At 34.0% G+C, this 15863-nt stretch overlaps 1 protein-coding gene across 2 annotated transcripts in view; it reads right to left on the bottom strand.

Moving 5' to 3' along the window:
- LOC124369721 overlaps positions 1-11023 on the bottom strand; it is a 39102-nt gene extending 28079 nt beyond the window's left edge. For both annotated transcript variants that reach the window (XM_046827779.1, XM_046827780.1), the window contains exon 1: positions 10884-11023. In XM_046827779.1, coding sequence (XP_046683735.1) covers positions 10884-10959 — 76 coding nt within the window. In that variant the 5' untranslated portion in view covers positions 10960-11023. The remainder of the gene's footprint in view (positions 1-10883) is intronic.
- Between the last annotated feature and the right edge of the window lie 4840 nt (positions 11024-15863).

Below are 15863 nucleotides of genomic sequence, written 5' to 3'. Positions count from 1 at the left end.
TATATCTGTATTGAGTTGCAACATGCACTGTACACTCTATTTTTTATTCTTTACTTTAAGTGTAATTGTGTGAAATGTATATCAAACGAAATGATTATAGAGACATGATAGCACACATATTTTAAAATAAAAATATAAACAAAATATTTATAAAATAAGTAAAACTCTAAGAAAATTGAAATAAATTGAAAGTTATGTTAAATATAGAGAAATTCACTACCTGCACAATTTCAAAGAATTGTTTATTCATTTCTACTATCAACGTCAGAAAATAATGGTTTCTGTTGTCATAAATGACTGATAATAACTTTTGAAACAGATGAATCAATCACCAAGCATTCTTTTTGTTAAATCGTCTGCACGAACAACGTTAAGGTGAAATGTAATAGTTTTTCTGGCAAATTCTAGAGGATGCACATTTTTTTTTATAACACCGATCAGGGTTTTTTGTTAGTATTCAAAGTGGTTAAATATTTCATAAAAAGTAATTTTTTTTCTAAAAGAAACAGAAAGGATTATCATTGACGAAAATTACATCTTGTTAGGCACTTGAATTTTGTTATTATTACATTTTAGACTGATCAAATTATTTGTGTTACTGCGGTGTTATTTTTATATTTTTACAGAATTTAAATACATTTGGAGAGTAGTAAGAGTAAATTTTCTACTACTTTAATGAAACACCTCATAAAAAAATAATATGGAACTTTTTGTTTAATTTAATGAGGAATTGACCTCTAAAAGCATTACCAGAACACGTCAACACCATGACATTTCTTATGTTTAGTTAAAAATCTAGCATATGTATGTTGATTCAGCTTGAGCTACAAAGGTAAATTAAACTTGTATATTGAGTAATTAATAAAATAACTATTGATTATTATTTATACTTTCAGTTGATGTTATTACCATACTCATACCTGAACAATTAAAATCATAAAGTTTTGTACAATCCATATATGTGGATGGGCATATTGATAATGAATACTGAGTATTTCAGTATCCATGGACGAGAGATTCAAAACGTGAATACAATTTTGACTGGTTCTATTTTATATTTTATTGTACAAATAAATACAATACATACATTACAATTTACACACTACAACTTGACTTATATACAGTACATATAAGTCTTGAAAACCTAATTTGATATCAAAGTGTCAACTTCCGTCTGTTTAGATCAGTTTTCTATTTAAGTTATTTCAAATGCCATAGTGATAGTTTGTTTTTTTGTCCCGATAAAGAAAATATATAACTTACCTACGACTGAAAAGTTACTGTGGTCCAAAATAGTCAGACATGACCGATTAAATTCACTTCCACTCTAATTTATTTAAGGTTACACAATTGTGTTTATGTTGTTGCACTGACCAAGAAAGTAAACACATATGTGGGTTTTGGAATCAAAATTAGATCCAAAACCGTTTATTTGTGGTCTGTGATATTTCTGGTGCTATAAGTAATATTGATTTTTACCCCGATCAAGAAAATATGTGCGTACGTTAGCTTAAAAAGACTACTTTATTCAACATGTTTCTACTTCTGTTGCTTGTATTCTGCTTCTGATATAAGAGAAAGAGTGTGCCATCCCTTTGATTTTCCTGTAACTACAGTAAAAGTGTTAAAGGAGACAACCAGTTTCAATAACCTTATGTGCAAAACATTCACAGCTGTGTTCATCGAAACGCAGTGTAACTGATTTTTTGTATCACTGAACGATAGCAAATGTCTGGAAAAATCCTGTTTTCTTCACAATCCTTCCATCGTCAAAAACAAACTTCAAACAAAGAATTGTTCATCAAAACGTGTTTGACAGCACTGTTTAAATATTTTTTTTCAATGCATTAGATGGTTTATTTGTAACTGGTGCAATCTAAAATAAAAATGTTATAATAACTTTGTCTTTGCAATCTGCATAATACAACTGATTAATCCTGCAAGCACTGTATAATTATTCAATATTTTCTCAAATTTAAATGTAGACAAATGTTTCTGCAACTTTAGTAAAGTTCAGCTGAAAGGGTCAACAGTTGTTTAGGATCAGTTAACTTTGGATTACGTGTTGTTAATATCATAATTATTTTCCAGAATTATTATATATTCTGAGAAACTTTTCTAATGTTTCTCACCTTTTAAACCTTCCTTTGGCTACAAATATTTCAAAACAAAAAATTGGCCAAATCGTACCAGCCGTTCTCGAGTTTATATATATAAATATGTGTGGTGTGTGTGTGTGTGTGTGTGTGTGTGTGTGTGTGTGTGTGTGTGTGTGTGTGTGTGTGTGTGTGTATGTGATTTCTATCAGATAAAAACAATTTTTTTGTGGGTTTTATTCATGACAAAAATCAGAATAAACTATTTCTCAGATAAATTCAACACTTTCCTTTCCTAACATTCATGTTAAAGTCGAATTTGGTGTATAAAATGTAGATCGCGAAAAGCCGATAATATTTCATAACTAACAGGAAACCCTAAGCAATCCAAACTTTCCATACCGAGAGTGTTAAAATTTCGAAAATTTATCAATTGTGTGGCGTAATCCACCAAACTGTTGAAGTTTGTCAAGCAAAGGATTGCTGAGCTTAGTTCTTAGAGGGCGAGATGTGGTTTGATGACCATCATCAGTTGTCTGCCCAGCGAAGGCTGGTGAGTGATCAACAGGTGTAGAGACATGTCGCCTCTGTTTTACGTGTGGCAGATGCGACGATGGGTCACCGACCGCACATCCGCTCCATCAACAGCGGCCATGAACAACGCTGGCGTTCCCGCTCCCTTGGACCACCGCAGCACCGGTCATCATTGATTTTGCGCTCTCTCCGCGAGCTTTAACGTCATTGCCATTTGCGAGACAGTACACTGTGTGAAGTGCATGCAATTTTTGGAAACAAGTCGAAACACAACGACGAAATCGCCTCTAATCAGTGGATACGAGATTTTATCGCTCTATCGATAATACTGTTTTTTTTTTTGTAAATCATACATGTAGAAGAACCTTAAATACACTGATATTTGTAATTAGATGAAGCTTTAAATTTAAACTGCTATATCCGGCAATAACTATAAAGGTTTGTAAACTATAAGAACTTGAATTATTGAGGAATTTCGAAGCAAGATAAATATTTACTCAATCATATTATTATGCACAAACAGGCCATCATCCAACAACTGTGTGAGCTGGGCAGACTTTTTTCCTGTTTTCAAAAGTAAAAGACTAAAGGTTTCGAAGATGATTCTGCCATCCAACACGCTTTCACAGAGTCTCTGAAAGATGGTATAGTAGCTGACTTCCAGGAAACCTTTGAAGCGTAGGAATCGTGTTGGAAGCGGTGCGGTGTATTAACGCTCAGAGTTATTACTTTAGACTTCAGTACATACCGATCAGATCGATAAATATTCTTACCAGACCCAGACTTATTATATATTAATAAAACCTGTAAAATGAACCAAATCCAAATATTCAGCATTGGCTCTATTGTAGTTACGTGTTAGGTTGGTTATCCACGCGAGGAAGAGATTAAATTGCAGATCTCAAAACGTAATTTACATCATTTTTGTATCAATGAACGATGGCAAGTGGCCGGAAAAATTTCGATTTCCTTCGCAAATATTCAATTATACATTTAATACGTATTGGTAACTAGAAGGTAGTGTTCTTTAGATTAGTAAAGGAAGTCTAGCTAATACTCTTTCTGGAAATAATATTTTATTACGGAAAACGAATGAATCATGCTCCTTCCACCAGTACACTACTGCTCCCCTAGTTGTACTGCATGGTGGGAATCATCGTACACCTTTACCCGAAAATCGAGATTTCCCAAACATCCCCTAAACCAGCGATAGGCATTTGGGAAAATACCATATCTCTGCACTCTATCCCAACTCGCTGCAATGGGTCTGGATTGACATGGGTTACAACAGGAACGTCAGCGGAAACATTTGGATAACAGTCAAATACATATAAAGGCGTCAGAAGTACCTACTAAAGAAACCCAGTCGGTAAGTTCTGAAACTGTACTGCTAAAATGTATATTACAATAAGATTAACATTGCCAAAGACGTCAGAGAGCAAACCCGTTTATTAGTGAGATATTAAGAAGTAACACGAAAGCATACGTAAATGTTTATCTAACATGAGCTGATAAGGTCATGCAGTTTCGGTAACAAAAAGCGAAAACACCAGTGGTATGACGTGGAATGAATATATTTTCTGCAATGAGTGTATGGTAGCAAAGTATATTTTACAAGATTATTCAACAATCTTTCAGAGCATTTCCTATATGAACCATGTGAACATATGTCCGGAAATGAACTCCCTGAGAGAGCTACAGCCATTCAAAGTTAGGCAAAAAGTTTAATTGTATAACAAAAATAACGAATAATTTGGTATGCTGCTGAATACAACATGCGTACATATGTGATGTAGCCTATATGTAGTTTAAGCGAACAAGACGATAATAGTTTCAGCCTCTTAGGTTAATTTAAATTTCACGTCTACTTTACAGCTTTTTGTGTATAAAATATACAGCCGAGTATTATAAAAAATTGCGTATTTCTGCGATTAGTATTAAAACATATACAATAAACATACATAACTTAAAAACGACTTGTTCTAACAGGCTGAGCTAAGTTTATAGACTGGACATGGAACGAATTCGGAAATTTCCATCGCATAATGTGATAATGTTAATTCAGTTTGGAATTCCAATTTCAATATATTCGGAGTGTCAATGGACGAGTGGATTAAGACGTCTGGACTTTGGGCCTGAGTTAGAGATAGCGCAGGTTAAATCCTGTCAGTGACTGTTGTACTTTTATCAGTACCATCGGCATTTTACTATATCTACTCTTCCGTTATTCTGTTTGATCCTCACACAGGCTAGTGAGACCCATGAGATCGGGCAGAATAAGGTTTAAAACCCCCTTTCTCGTCCTTAAAATTCAAAATGTCCTAATTTGCCTAATAACGCCTTGCCCAATTATACTTTCGAAGCTTAAATGTGCCTTGTTTCTCATATTTATGATGTCATCAATGTGTGCTTGAAAAACTCATAAATTATTCTATATAACTATTTTATGAATAGAAAATTGGGATCTAATCGACATTTGCTGGAGAACTCTCTTGCAGTAATTCTGCAGAATAAGGGTCAACGCATTCCACTTTATCGTACTGCAGACATGTTCCTGAGTAGGCGCCACGTCAAGTCGCGACATAGCTACAAGAACTACCGTAGATTCCATTAATCTCACTCAAAAAACGAAGACCACCATTCTAGAGAACAGAAGAACTTAAGGAAGTAATGTCTCCGCTTGATGAGAAATGTTGCAGTATACATTTCAGGACATAGCTCTCAACACACCATCACAAATGACGATGGCAGCGATAGAATTCTGTACAAGGCACAACTCAATAAAACCGTTATCGCTCGCTCTCAAAATCCGTGTGAAGATAAAAGGAACATCGTAGTTGTCAGAATACTCTCATAGACAGAGCCGTACTTAGCTTTGGCGGGTCCCGGAAAAGATATTCGACTGGGTAGAAAAGATATTCATATACCGCCACCCGCCCCCGAACGAGTGTGGCGGAGCCCGGGTAAAATTGTCCGGAAAACCCGGTCTGAGTACGGGCCTGCTCGTAGATCCCGGTAGTCCCTTAACCATGTCACAGAAGCAACTGAACTTTGGATTAGGAAGCGGACAAACAGTCATATAAGAGTGCTCAGCTGATTTAAGAAATTAAGTGTTCACCCGAGTTACAAACAATGGATAGGACTAGTGTATGACGTGTATTGCAGATGATGGATACCTCAATATTAAGAGGGCACGCTAGTTCGCGGCCGGCCGTGCATTTGAGGCTCCGCCTTTAAACATAAGAATAAATGTTAAAAATTGCGTAATACTCATAAATTACGATTATCTGTTAAATTTAATTGCAACTACATAAGAAACTTTGTACTGGCCATAAATTATAGACCACGAATATTAATAGATAATCGTGTTTTAACAATCATTACCAATGAGACATTAAAATATAAGTATATGAAGTGAAAGTTGTATGTTTTTGAGAAGAGTTTCTGTTTTTAACATAGTTTAAAACTTTAGCCCCATGTTTAAAGCGGAGCCTCAGATGCGTGGCCGGCAGCAAACTAGCGTGCCCTCTTGGTGCTCTAACTAATATTTGCTATATATACCCGTTTATTTTACGATAACAAGGAAACAAATTTGTTATTAAGTTTTTATTTATAAAAAAATGCACTGCTAATTTAATACTTCTCTGAGGTTGGCCTTAAAATAAGGACTTTCTCAATACAACTGAGATCTTTGAAAATATCTTAGTCTTACTAGATTTACTAAGAGACTACCTCAAGTATCAGCTAATGTAGATTGTATTGCATTCTTCGCTAAGGTTCTAGAATGTTCTTTTAAGAAGCATTGAAAAATGTCAAATTAATTTATTCAGTTTGCAAAGACACTCTTTGAGAGTTTGCCTCACTAACACAACATATGTATCTAAGAGAGATCTAGAATTAACTATAGATTTATCTTAGACGATAATGGGTGCTGATACCAAACAGAGTAGAACATCCTCCCTGGAAAGTTTACTCGGAATTTTCAGTGGTGTATCGCCTAAATAGTTCTCCTTCCCCTGATTTAATCATCTAATCAAAGTACCAGAACCCAAGTTTTTACTAAGAACATAGAAATCAAAGAAACTTATAAATCCACCAAGCATTTGTGGCTCGTACTCATCAAACGGCTGACAATAAACAATTCCTATGGAATTGTTAATGTTCCTTACTATGTGTACCGCAGTTAAGACAAAATTGTTAAGCTTTCGATATAACAAAAAGGGTTTTAACTACACGTTAGCAGAAGCTTTAAATGCGTAAAACGACAATTGGTTTCAGTAAAAAGTTTGAAATGAAATCATCAAATGTAATTACAGTGATTCAATAATCGGACTATAAAACTCGATGCATACCCAAACATTAACTCGATTCTTTTTTTTTTGTGACGATGGGGGAAATACTAATGCACCGTCAGAGTATTCCGCTGGTGTGAGGGACTCGCACACACTACACCCCCGCCGGCCCAGGCATCACTCCCTCTCGGGACTGTTTTCAGCATTACTCCAAGAGAGTATCTAGTCAATCCAACAGAAGGGACTTAGAAAGCATTGTTTTAGTGTAGTAAGATTGTGAGAATAATAGTGGACTCCAAAATATACAGCAACTTACATACTTGCCGTAACAGCGTTGCTGTATATGGACCTGAGTAACGAATTTACACGTTTCGGTTTCACCAGATTACAATCAGATGAATGAAAAGTTTTAGTTTTTCATATTACTGGTATTGCATTAGTGATCTGTAGATGTTGTACAGGGTGCACTTACCTAGAAAGCATATGTAGTAGTAACCAATAAACAAGTTAAGTTCAGCTTCATTTGCAATCAAACTTGAAAATTCTTGAAATTGGAATCAAATTTAGATACTTGAAAAATGAGGAATGAAATTTGAGTAATGGAAGTTTCCCTTTTGATAGTATACGGCTGGCTGTATTTATCTGTTAAAACATACAACTTTTAAAACCTTTACAAAATCTTATATGTGTTATGCTTTTAGAAAGATTCCTATCTACAAAAGCAATAATAAAATGTATACCTTACCACATTCCACATGATAAATTGCTTTTTTCTAGTTAATCACGTAATAACCTTCATTAATTGTATTAATGTAATAATGAGGTAGTTAAAATTACGATTTCTTCCAATCACCTAATATATCAATAAGCAAAATAAAACACTTTGTAAAAAAGAGATTGTACAGTATTTATAACATAACGTGAGACGAGGCTAATCTCAGATAAGGATTGAGCTAGGTATTTGTCACAACATTTGACGCTTTATTAACTTAAGCCCAACTGATTGCTGAGTTGAGAAACGAAGTGTGGCTTTTGGTTTTTGTAACGCCCTGAAAGTGAAATTAGAATAATGTAGATGACGTGTTGTGTAAAAGATGTAGGGTGATGACTTTAACTCATCTTCATTCTGTAATAACGATCGTTATATAACTAGTTAGGTAAATATACCATTGTATGCTGCATGTACGCTTACTTAATCATCATTATTATCTACATGGAATGTTACCACTTCATTTACATATCTGAATAACCATCGTGCATTTCCGTGCCATAAGTCTTGTACAACAAGTCATAAGCATGTACATTATACATGCAAAATTTACGTTTCACTAAATCAGATTACATGAAATGGCATGTTGTGATATGAAATGGCAACACCACTAAACTAGTTGTGACATATAATATAGAAACATATTTGTAATTTTATTTTCAGGTGTATAGACAAGAGAGTAATTTAGGATAAGGTGTTTAGTGGGATGCTAAGTTATTACACCTTTCTGACTTTATTTGAATGATGCTGTAAAGAAAATAATTTTTGGTTTTCACAGTTTTCATGTTGTAGTAGCACTCAATTAGTATTCATTTTAATGAAATGAAGAAATGTTTTATCTCATGAAAAAGATAAACTAACATGTTCTCACTTTGATAACGCAAGCCAAATCTAGATTATAGCAGACAAAGTTTATATTTAGTAAAGTCCGACTTTTACATTTAAATACAGAGCTGATTTCAAAATTTTTAATGTATGCGTTTTGTAAAAATACCTGTAACTAAATTACATGACCTTAAATACTGAAATTTCTTAAGAAACCCAAGAGAATTTTATAGAGGTTTCATATTTCAATGTAGAATAAAATTTAATGATATATTGTAATATGCCCTAACCCCCCCCCCCTAAACTGCTCATTTGCGGGATTAATACGTTATCACCATTACACAGAGTTTTATTATTATGGTGAGCCTTCTAACTTTTCAGTCAAGCGTTAATTCACCAGTTTAACGAAACAATTTGTTCATTTACTATTTGGATGTAATCATTTAATTGGCTTTTGGATATTTTACATATTCGAACACCAACACTTAGATGAATAGCATTGAAATAACCATAATATATTTGTATGTCATTATGTTATATAATCTGTTAAGGTACAAGTTATTTTATACAATTTTTTGTTTTCAACTCATACCTACAACAGTTTGAATTTCAAATTAAAGACAACCTATTGTTGGTAGATAAAACAAATACACGTGGCAATAAATGAAAATTCATAACCGAAATTAGAAACATAAAATATTAAACAAATTAATAACGAATCAACACCTTTGTGCTAAGCTAGTTATTTTAATCCTATTATAATCCCATAATACACTAAATAACCATGATTTACAAGCTAATACAATTCAAATGTGTTAACTCCGTTTGTGACATATAATTTTTTAGCAATTACTATTCCAAAATACCACTAAGGAAGTGAAGAGCCTCGAATAAAATAAGAATTTTTTTTATGTTTGTATGTAGAGAGAATGTCAATCTTATAAGCTGAATGTTTAAGCCGTGTTTTAGCAGGTTCTGAACATTTTATTCTATAAAATATTAACATGGTATCTATACAGAATATTGATACGAATATGTTAAAAAAATAAATAAACTTCTGGTTATATGGCAAAATACACACAGTTATTTATAAAAATGACATAACGATACTATCAAGAATATTATCGGAAGGACATGACACAAATAGCGGTAAGTGTATTCAGCGGCAGTTTAGAATATCCGCGTTATTGTTTTCTCCGTTCTTGGCAAATTTCAAGCCCACGTGTCTATTCGTTTCTGTGTGTTCCGTTTATTGTTAAACTTTTATGTGCCAAAATGACCACTTTCACAGCATATTGTTCATATATAATAATTTAATTTAGATCTTTAAGAACGTGGTTTTACCATGGTTTGTGAGTTTAAACAATTTGCTACAACGAAAATAAATGGACAAGTAACTGTTCTGTAAATGATTCATATACGCACATGGACAGACAAATGTGCGTTTCCGGTAATATCCTCAATTGGGGTTTTTAATAATAAAATGTTTAAATAACAAATAATACTCGCTTTTTTAACTGTACCGGAGAAAGAGAAATGAATATTCCAATCGCTCTGTTGGAAATAAAGTCTTACGATATTTTATTGAGAGGCTAACAATTAGGGACAGTAATCGTTTCTAACTTTATTTGATCTCTGGTTCAGTTTTAATACATTCGACATTAACTTTGAATTTACACTATAACACTTAGAATTTTGACAACTCTCCTAAAATAACCAGTTGACTGTCGTATTTGTTGAAAATTAATTTCGATTGTTACAGTAACTCTATTTAATTTACACGTTGAGCTCTATTTTAGGTATACCAGATACCGATTTTGTAAAATCCCCATGGATTTGCCTTTGGACATGATTTTTGTCTATGGTAAAATCATGGACAATTATAAAGGACTGCAGCTCTCTGAATTGTTATTTCACTATAAAATAAAATTATAGACGTTAGTTGAAAGTAACGTTATTTTATCTAGTACTTTACGAGATTATCAAACATATTTTGGATTTTAGAGTTAAGCTGGGTATTTTACAACTAACATATTTCACATGCAAGATGATTAATTAATAATGTTACGGTTGTAATGTGTTGCCAGAGCTGGCAACAATGACTAAACCATCAGGATGGTTTAGTCATTTAGAGAGGGGAGTACGCCGTTCCGTACCGGCGAGTCCAGGAAGACCAGCGGACCGCGAAAGGAAAGAAGCGGAGCGGCGCGGCGGGGAGGGAATTGTCTAGGAGCGCAGGCCCTTCTGGGTATCTGGCCCACCCTTATTCCTAGGGGGTAATTGTGACTGAAGAAAATATGTATCTTTAAAGTGATCCGTGTATGATAGATCCGTTACAAAAACAAGTAAGGAAGAACGGATACTTACCGTTGGTGAGCATCTTGAGAACCGTGAGAACAGTGATCGCTTGCACCATGCTGGGTATGTAGGTCCTCCTTACCATCTTGACAGTCACTGGCAACGCATGCTCCCGATGCGACAGCGTGAGCTCGCTGCTGAACACTGAACCGGAGTCCGCACTCTGTTTTCCTGCGCTTTCGGACAGATCGATGTCCTTGGACAGTATGGAGCAGGAAGTCGCCCTATTGTTTCTCGTTTCCGGGAAAAAGGCAGAGGGCCGTGCGCTCCGCGGGGTCAGTGAATGGCCGGCCGCTGTGGATTCGCCGCGCACCCCCTTCCCCCTCAACCTCCACTCGCCATGAGTCACTGCTGTTGCAAAACCGAGGGCTCATGAACAGTTATGGCTCGGATACAGAACTCTTCCATTTGGGATGAAACAACTTCTTTGCATGCATCTTGCAAAATAGGATGGAACATTGGTGGTCCACTATTTTACCTCAGTGAATCGTGGATTACACTTATAACACTCGTATAGAAAATCCAAATTAGCATGTTGGGAACTTTGATATCACTTTTAGTATGTTATTGAAGTAAAATGTTCTTTGCCTATTCATAATATAAAGAGGTATTGAATCCCGAATTTTACATCCAAACTGCAACTAATAAAAACCAAATGGTCTATTGAACGCAAATGTAACAATTATTACATTATTCCTTGTACAGTATTAACAATTTTCTAAATGTATGTAATTCAGAAATAAAATGTGTTAAATTTTTGATATTAGTAAACTTTTGTACTAAACCCTAAATAAAAAATGATTGTATCTTTAATGTCACTGTATTAGACTTATATTGTAATTTGGAGTTTTAACTATTATACGGCTTTCAAGGAGTAACGTAGTGATACGTATAACATTATAAGGCTTGTTGAATATTAATGCTCAGCTTAAATGTAGTATATCTGTCAAAATCCTTATATTTTTATTTTTACGAATTTGTATTTTAATAGAAAATAAAGTTCTTGTTCAGTTATGACCTTCTGTGTTTTATAGTTTTGCATTTGTGATTGAAATCATGCAATATATATATATATATATATATATATATATATATATATATATATATATATACTATTTTTACATTTAACAATTTTATAACGTAAAGAATAAAACATTTAAGCTCAGCACATATGAAAAACATAGTAAATTGTACATAAGAACCAGTACGATGAGAATTACTAAGTAAGTCAAGGACAGAGTTGGGTTTCATTACAAGGTTGGTTAGTGGTGTTAAATGATACGGAAAAGCCCTAACATATTTCCTAAAACATTCCGAAAATTTATATTTGCATATTTCAGATACATACATAGTAAGATTGTGTAGATCATGGTATTGGTTTTACTGTAGACAACGTACTAGTTGTAAAGCGATAAGTAGATTTTGCTCTCAAACGTTTTGTAGTTTCAAACTTATTCTTTAACATAAAAGTACCTTCCTTTGCATCGGGTTTATAGAGATGAACCATATAGTGGACATTGCGCGACAATCACATACTTTTGTGAAACAGTCATTACTCATTGATACCATCCATCCATGCACGGGTCTCGGCTGGTCTAGCTAGTTCTAAGACGTACGAGAAAGCTGCGCCTGAACACCAAGATGATAGGCTACTTTTGCTACGTCTTCTGTATCTATATTGCGTTCAGCGCCGTTGCATCTTAATCTTTTTCTTGGTTAGTATAAAGAGACTTATCTATGAACGGTGTAGCCTACATAGGAACTGAAATATTATGGATTACTCTAATAAATATAGAAACATCATAAGTCAGAGAATTTGATTTGTAGAGAGGAAGTCTTTTTATTAAACTGTGCAACAAAAAAAGAAGTTTCACACTTTCGAGAGAAATCTGTGTATTGAAGCGCGGTGTTTTTGATAATTTGGGGTTGACAGCTCAGATTTTTACGGGAATTACGATGAGTCTTATTGACCTTTACTAGATGAAACGAACCATTAGAGCTGCAGGTGCTGCACGTAGTTTAGTATCTCTTCAACTCATTCAAGTGGTGAGGGAGAGAGAGGGATATAATAAATTTGCAAGACAGGATTAAAACAAGAAGAAATATATACAAATTAATTTTGAATCCCAATTTTAGAAATGTGATATATCTATAATACTTGTAATACATTAGGGATACATTCTTTTGTTGATGACTGTAAAAAATTATCAAACAATATATCTTCTCATACTTGTCCTTTCTTTTCATTTATGATCTCTTCCACAAAACAAGTATTACTTATTTCTGACGCTGTTTATAGTACATAGAATCGTACCTTTAGGGTTCTCAGAAGTTGAGATGAGGCATTTCCGGGAGTATGTATCTATTGACAATTGAGAATGGAACAACCTCAGTAAAACCATGATTGTGCACGAGTAATCTGTTTAAAAATTTTTGATTTTATATTAATGGTTAGATTAGTTCGTTTTAACGCATTTTCCTCTTCTTTATATTTAGGGCCCCAATATAACACTTGGGAGGGAGTTTGTGACCCCCATAACTCCATCCATGACCACGCCACAGTTTCTTCTCTCCCACCCTATATATTGAAATTAAATTTTTAACAAGCTTTTACAGCAAAATATAAAACAATTTAATATGCAACATTTCAAAGCATTAAGTGGCCTGGCCTCTGCTTAGTTCGTAATGTAAAGTTCATTATTTTTGCGTTATGGTTGTCGTTGGGCTTAACAAATTATAGTTTAACTAGAGATATTGAAGTAATTATAAGATTTTCATAGTATTCCTGAGTATTCACCAATAAACCCAAATTGGTGACTCTATTAAAGATAAAAAGTCGCTGATAATGTAACATGTAGTTTTTATATAGCACACATGTATGGAGCTTAAGTTTAACACAAGAAGGTTTTTAATCTCTTCCACGTCTTAAACTTTATCAATCAAAGTGTCGAAAATACCTTTACAAAATGTTTGTATCATTGTATCAGATTATATTTTCTATTTGAGAAATAACTCCCTTCCCCGATCAAAGTGTAGTGGGGAGGGAAACAATTAAAAATCTCAAACGGGAATATCGAACGAGTAACGTATTGAAAATTAAAAATCATGAAAGATATCGAAAGATATAAAATATTTGGATACCATGCAAATTACACTAAATCATAGCCGTTTCAATCTCCGACGAAAAATAAAGGGAGTCCTCTTAACCGCAGATGCTTGTCACATGTCATAGATCTCACGTATGTATCTGATCTATAGATTTTATGCTACCTCAAATGAAAGATTTGGACAAAATGAGAAAGATTTACCAAAATACTTGATTTCCTAACAATATGATCTAAAAATATAGTTGGATTATTTTTTACAATTAAACATTTATGGTTATTTTAAACAGTGTGAGCTTTATCTCGCCATGACTTTTCCTATTAGCTAACTAACGTATTACAAGTTAATTTTATTTCGTTGTATTTTCTATATAATACACCAATTAAGAATGTCACAAATCTTTTGGAGTGTACATGAAAATTAATACTATTTATATAATACATATATCTTTCATATGGAGTAACTCATTATACTTTGTACGGAAACACGTAACAAACTTGTAACTAGATCCATGAATTAATCCGAAATTGAAAACTAAATTTATTTGTAGCAAACTAATAAACAGAGGAAACAAATATTTACAAGAATTTTAAAATGTAAATATGTGTAAACATATTTAACAAATATTTAGGAAAAGTTTTGATTTACAAAAAAATATAATATACTCTTATCATTTAAAATTTTTGAAACTACTTCAGATATATAAATTGAGTAAAATCTGAACTAGTAGAGTCTGAAGGCAAAACTGTCGTTTACTAAGTCCACATATCATTTTGATTTAATTACAAGTTTTGGGCCAATTCATAATATATAAAAATTTAATCATTCCATGAGTTACTTTCACAAGTTTTGGTGTTGTTTGCAGCTTTTAGCAAACGATCGTCAAATCTTTTTTTGTGTTGTAATAGTATGTAAGGCTACTGGTGTTTCATCTTTATGTTTTATTGAGGAACGGTGACCAGTCATTCTTACTCGCAAGTTTGGCCAATTGTAATATAAGCAATCAATTTTGCTAGTATCCTTAACCTATACGATTGACATCCTTATCTTACTCGTATTTTAGTCTTTAAAATGGTATTCAAGAAAACCATATGCATTAGAAAAATATGTATGTGTATAATGGTCATTCCTATAAAGATTTGATAATGTATCGCTTTTAGAAAGGGGTTAAAAGTTCATAGACAAGTAGCAGGTAATTAGGCAATTCTCTGATAATATTAATACGATTTTGCTCTTGTAACCTTCAGAATAGTTTTAAATAAGCGCTTTTATATCCAATCTGTAAGATCAAAAATTTATTGGCAGGAGGGTTCCCTTCTGGGTGGTTTGTACTTGCTACTACATCGTACATTGTTGCAGCAAACACCGATGTGTCACTTACATCTGGGCAACCCAATGTATGACAGGAGTAGACCTCGCCCGCATCGAGCCCCGCGCTCTGATTGGTCGAGAGGGGGTCACGTGATCCAAGATGGCGGCGCCCATGTATCACGTGATCAAAAAATAGTGGTGTGGGAGAAATTCCCTCATGTGCGGGAGAAATTCCCTCATGTGCGGGAGAAATTCCCTGCTCACACTCTTATCCTAGTGTTTTTGGGGTGATTTGGGGTGTCAAAACCTGTGTTTTTTCTGTAAAATCGGTGATTTTGGGTGTGAAAATCGGTGTTTTTCGGTAAAATCGGTGATTCTTATACTGGATAATGTTTAACCTGGGTACTATACGTAGTGCGGATGTTCCGAAACCACATCCAGGCCCACATCGACTCACCGCATCACACAATAAGGTACGATTCGTCTTTATTTCTCTTGTTTAGTTTACTTTCCCGCCCTTTTTACATTTGAGGTTATGTTCCCCTGTTCCCGCCAATTTCACAATTGAGGTTA

This window comes from Homalodisca vitripennis, chromosome X (assembly GCF_021130785.1).
Source record: "Homalodisca vitripennis isolate AUS2020 chromosome X, UT_GWSS_2.1, whole genome shotgun sequence".
In the NCBI taxonomy this organism is placed as follows: Eukaryota; Metazoa; Arthropoda; class Insecta; order Hemiptera; family Cicadellidae; genus Homalodisca; species Homalodisca vitripennis.
The sequence above is the reverse complement of the archived record's forward strand: the minus strand, read 5'-3'. Positions and strand labels throughout refer to the sequence as shown.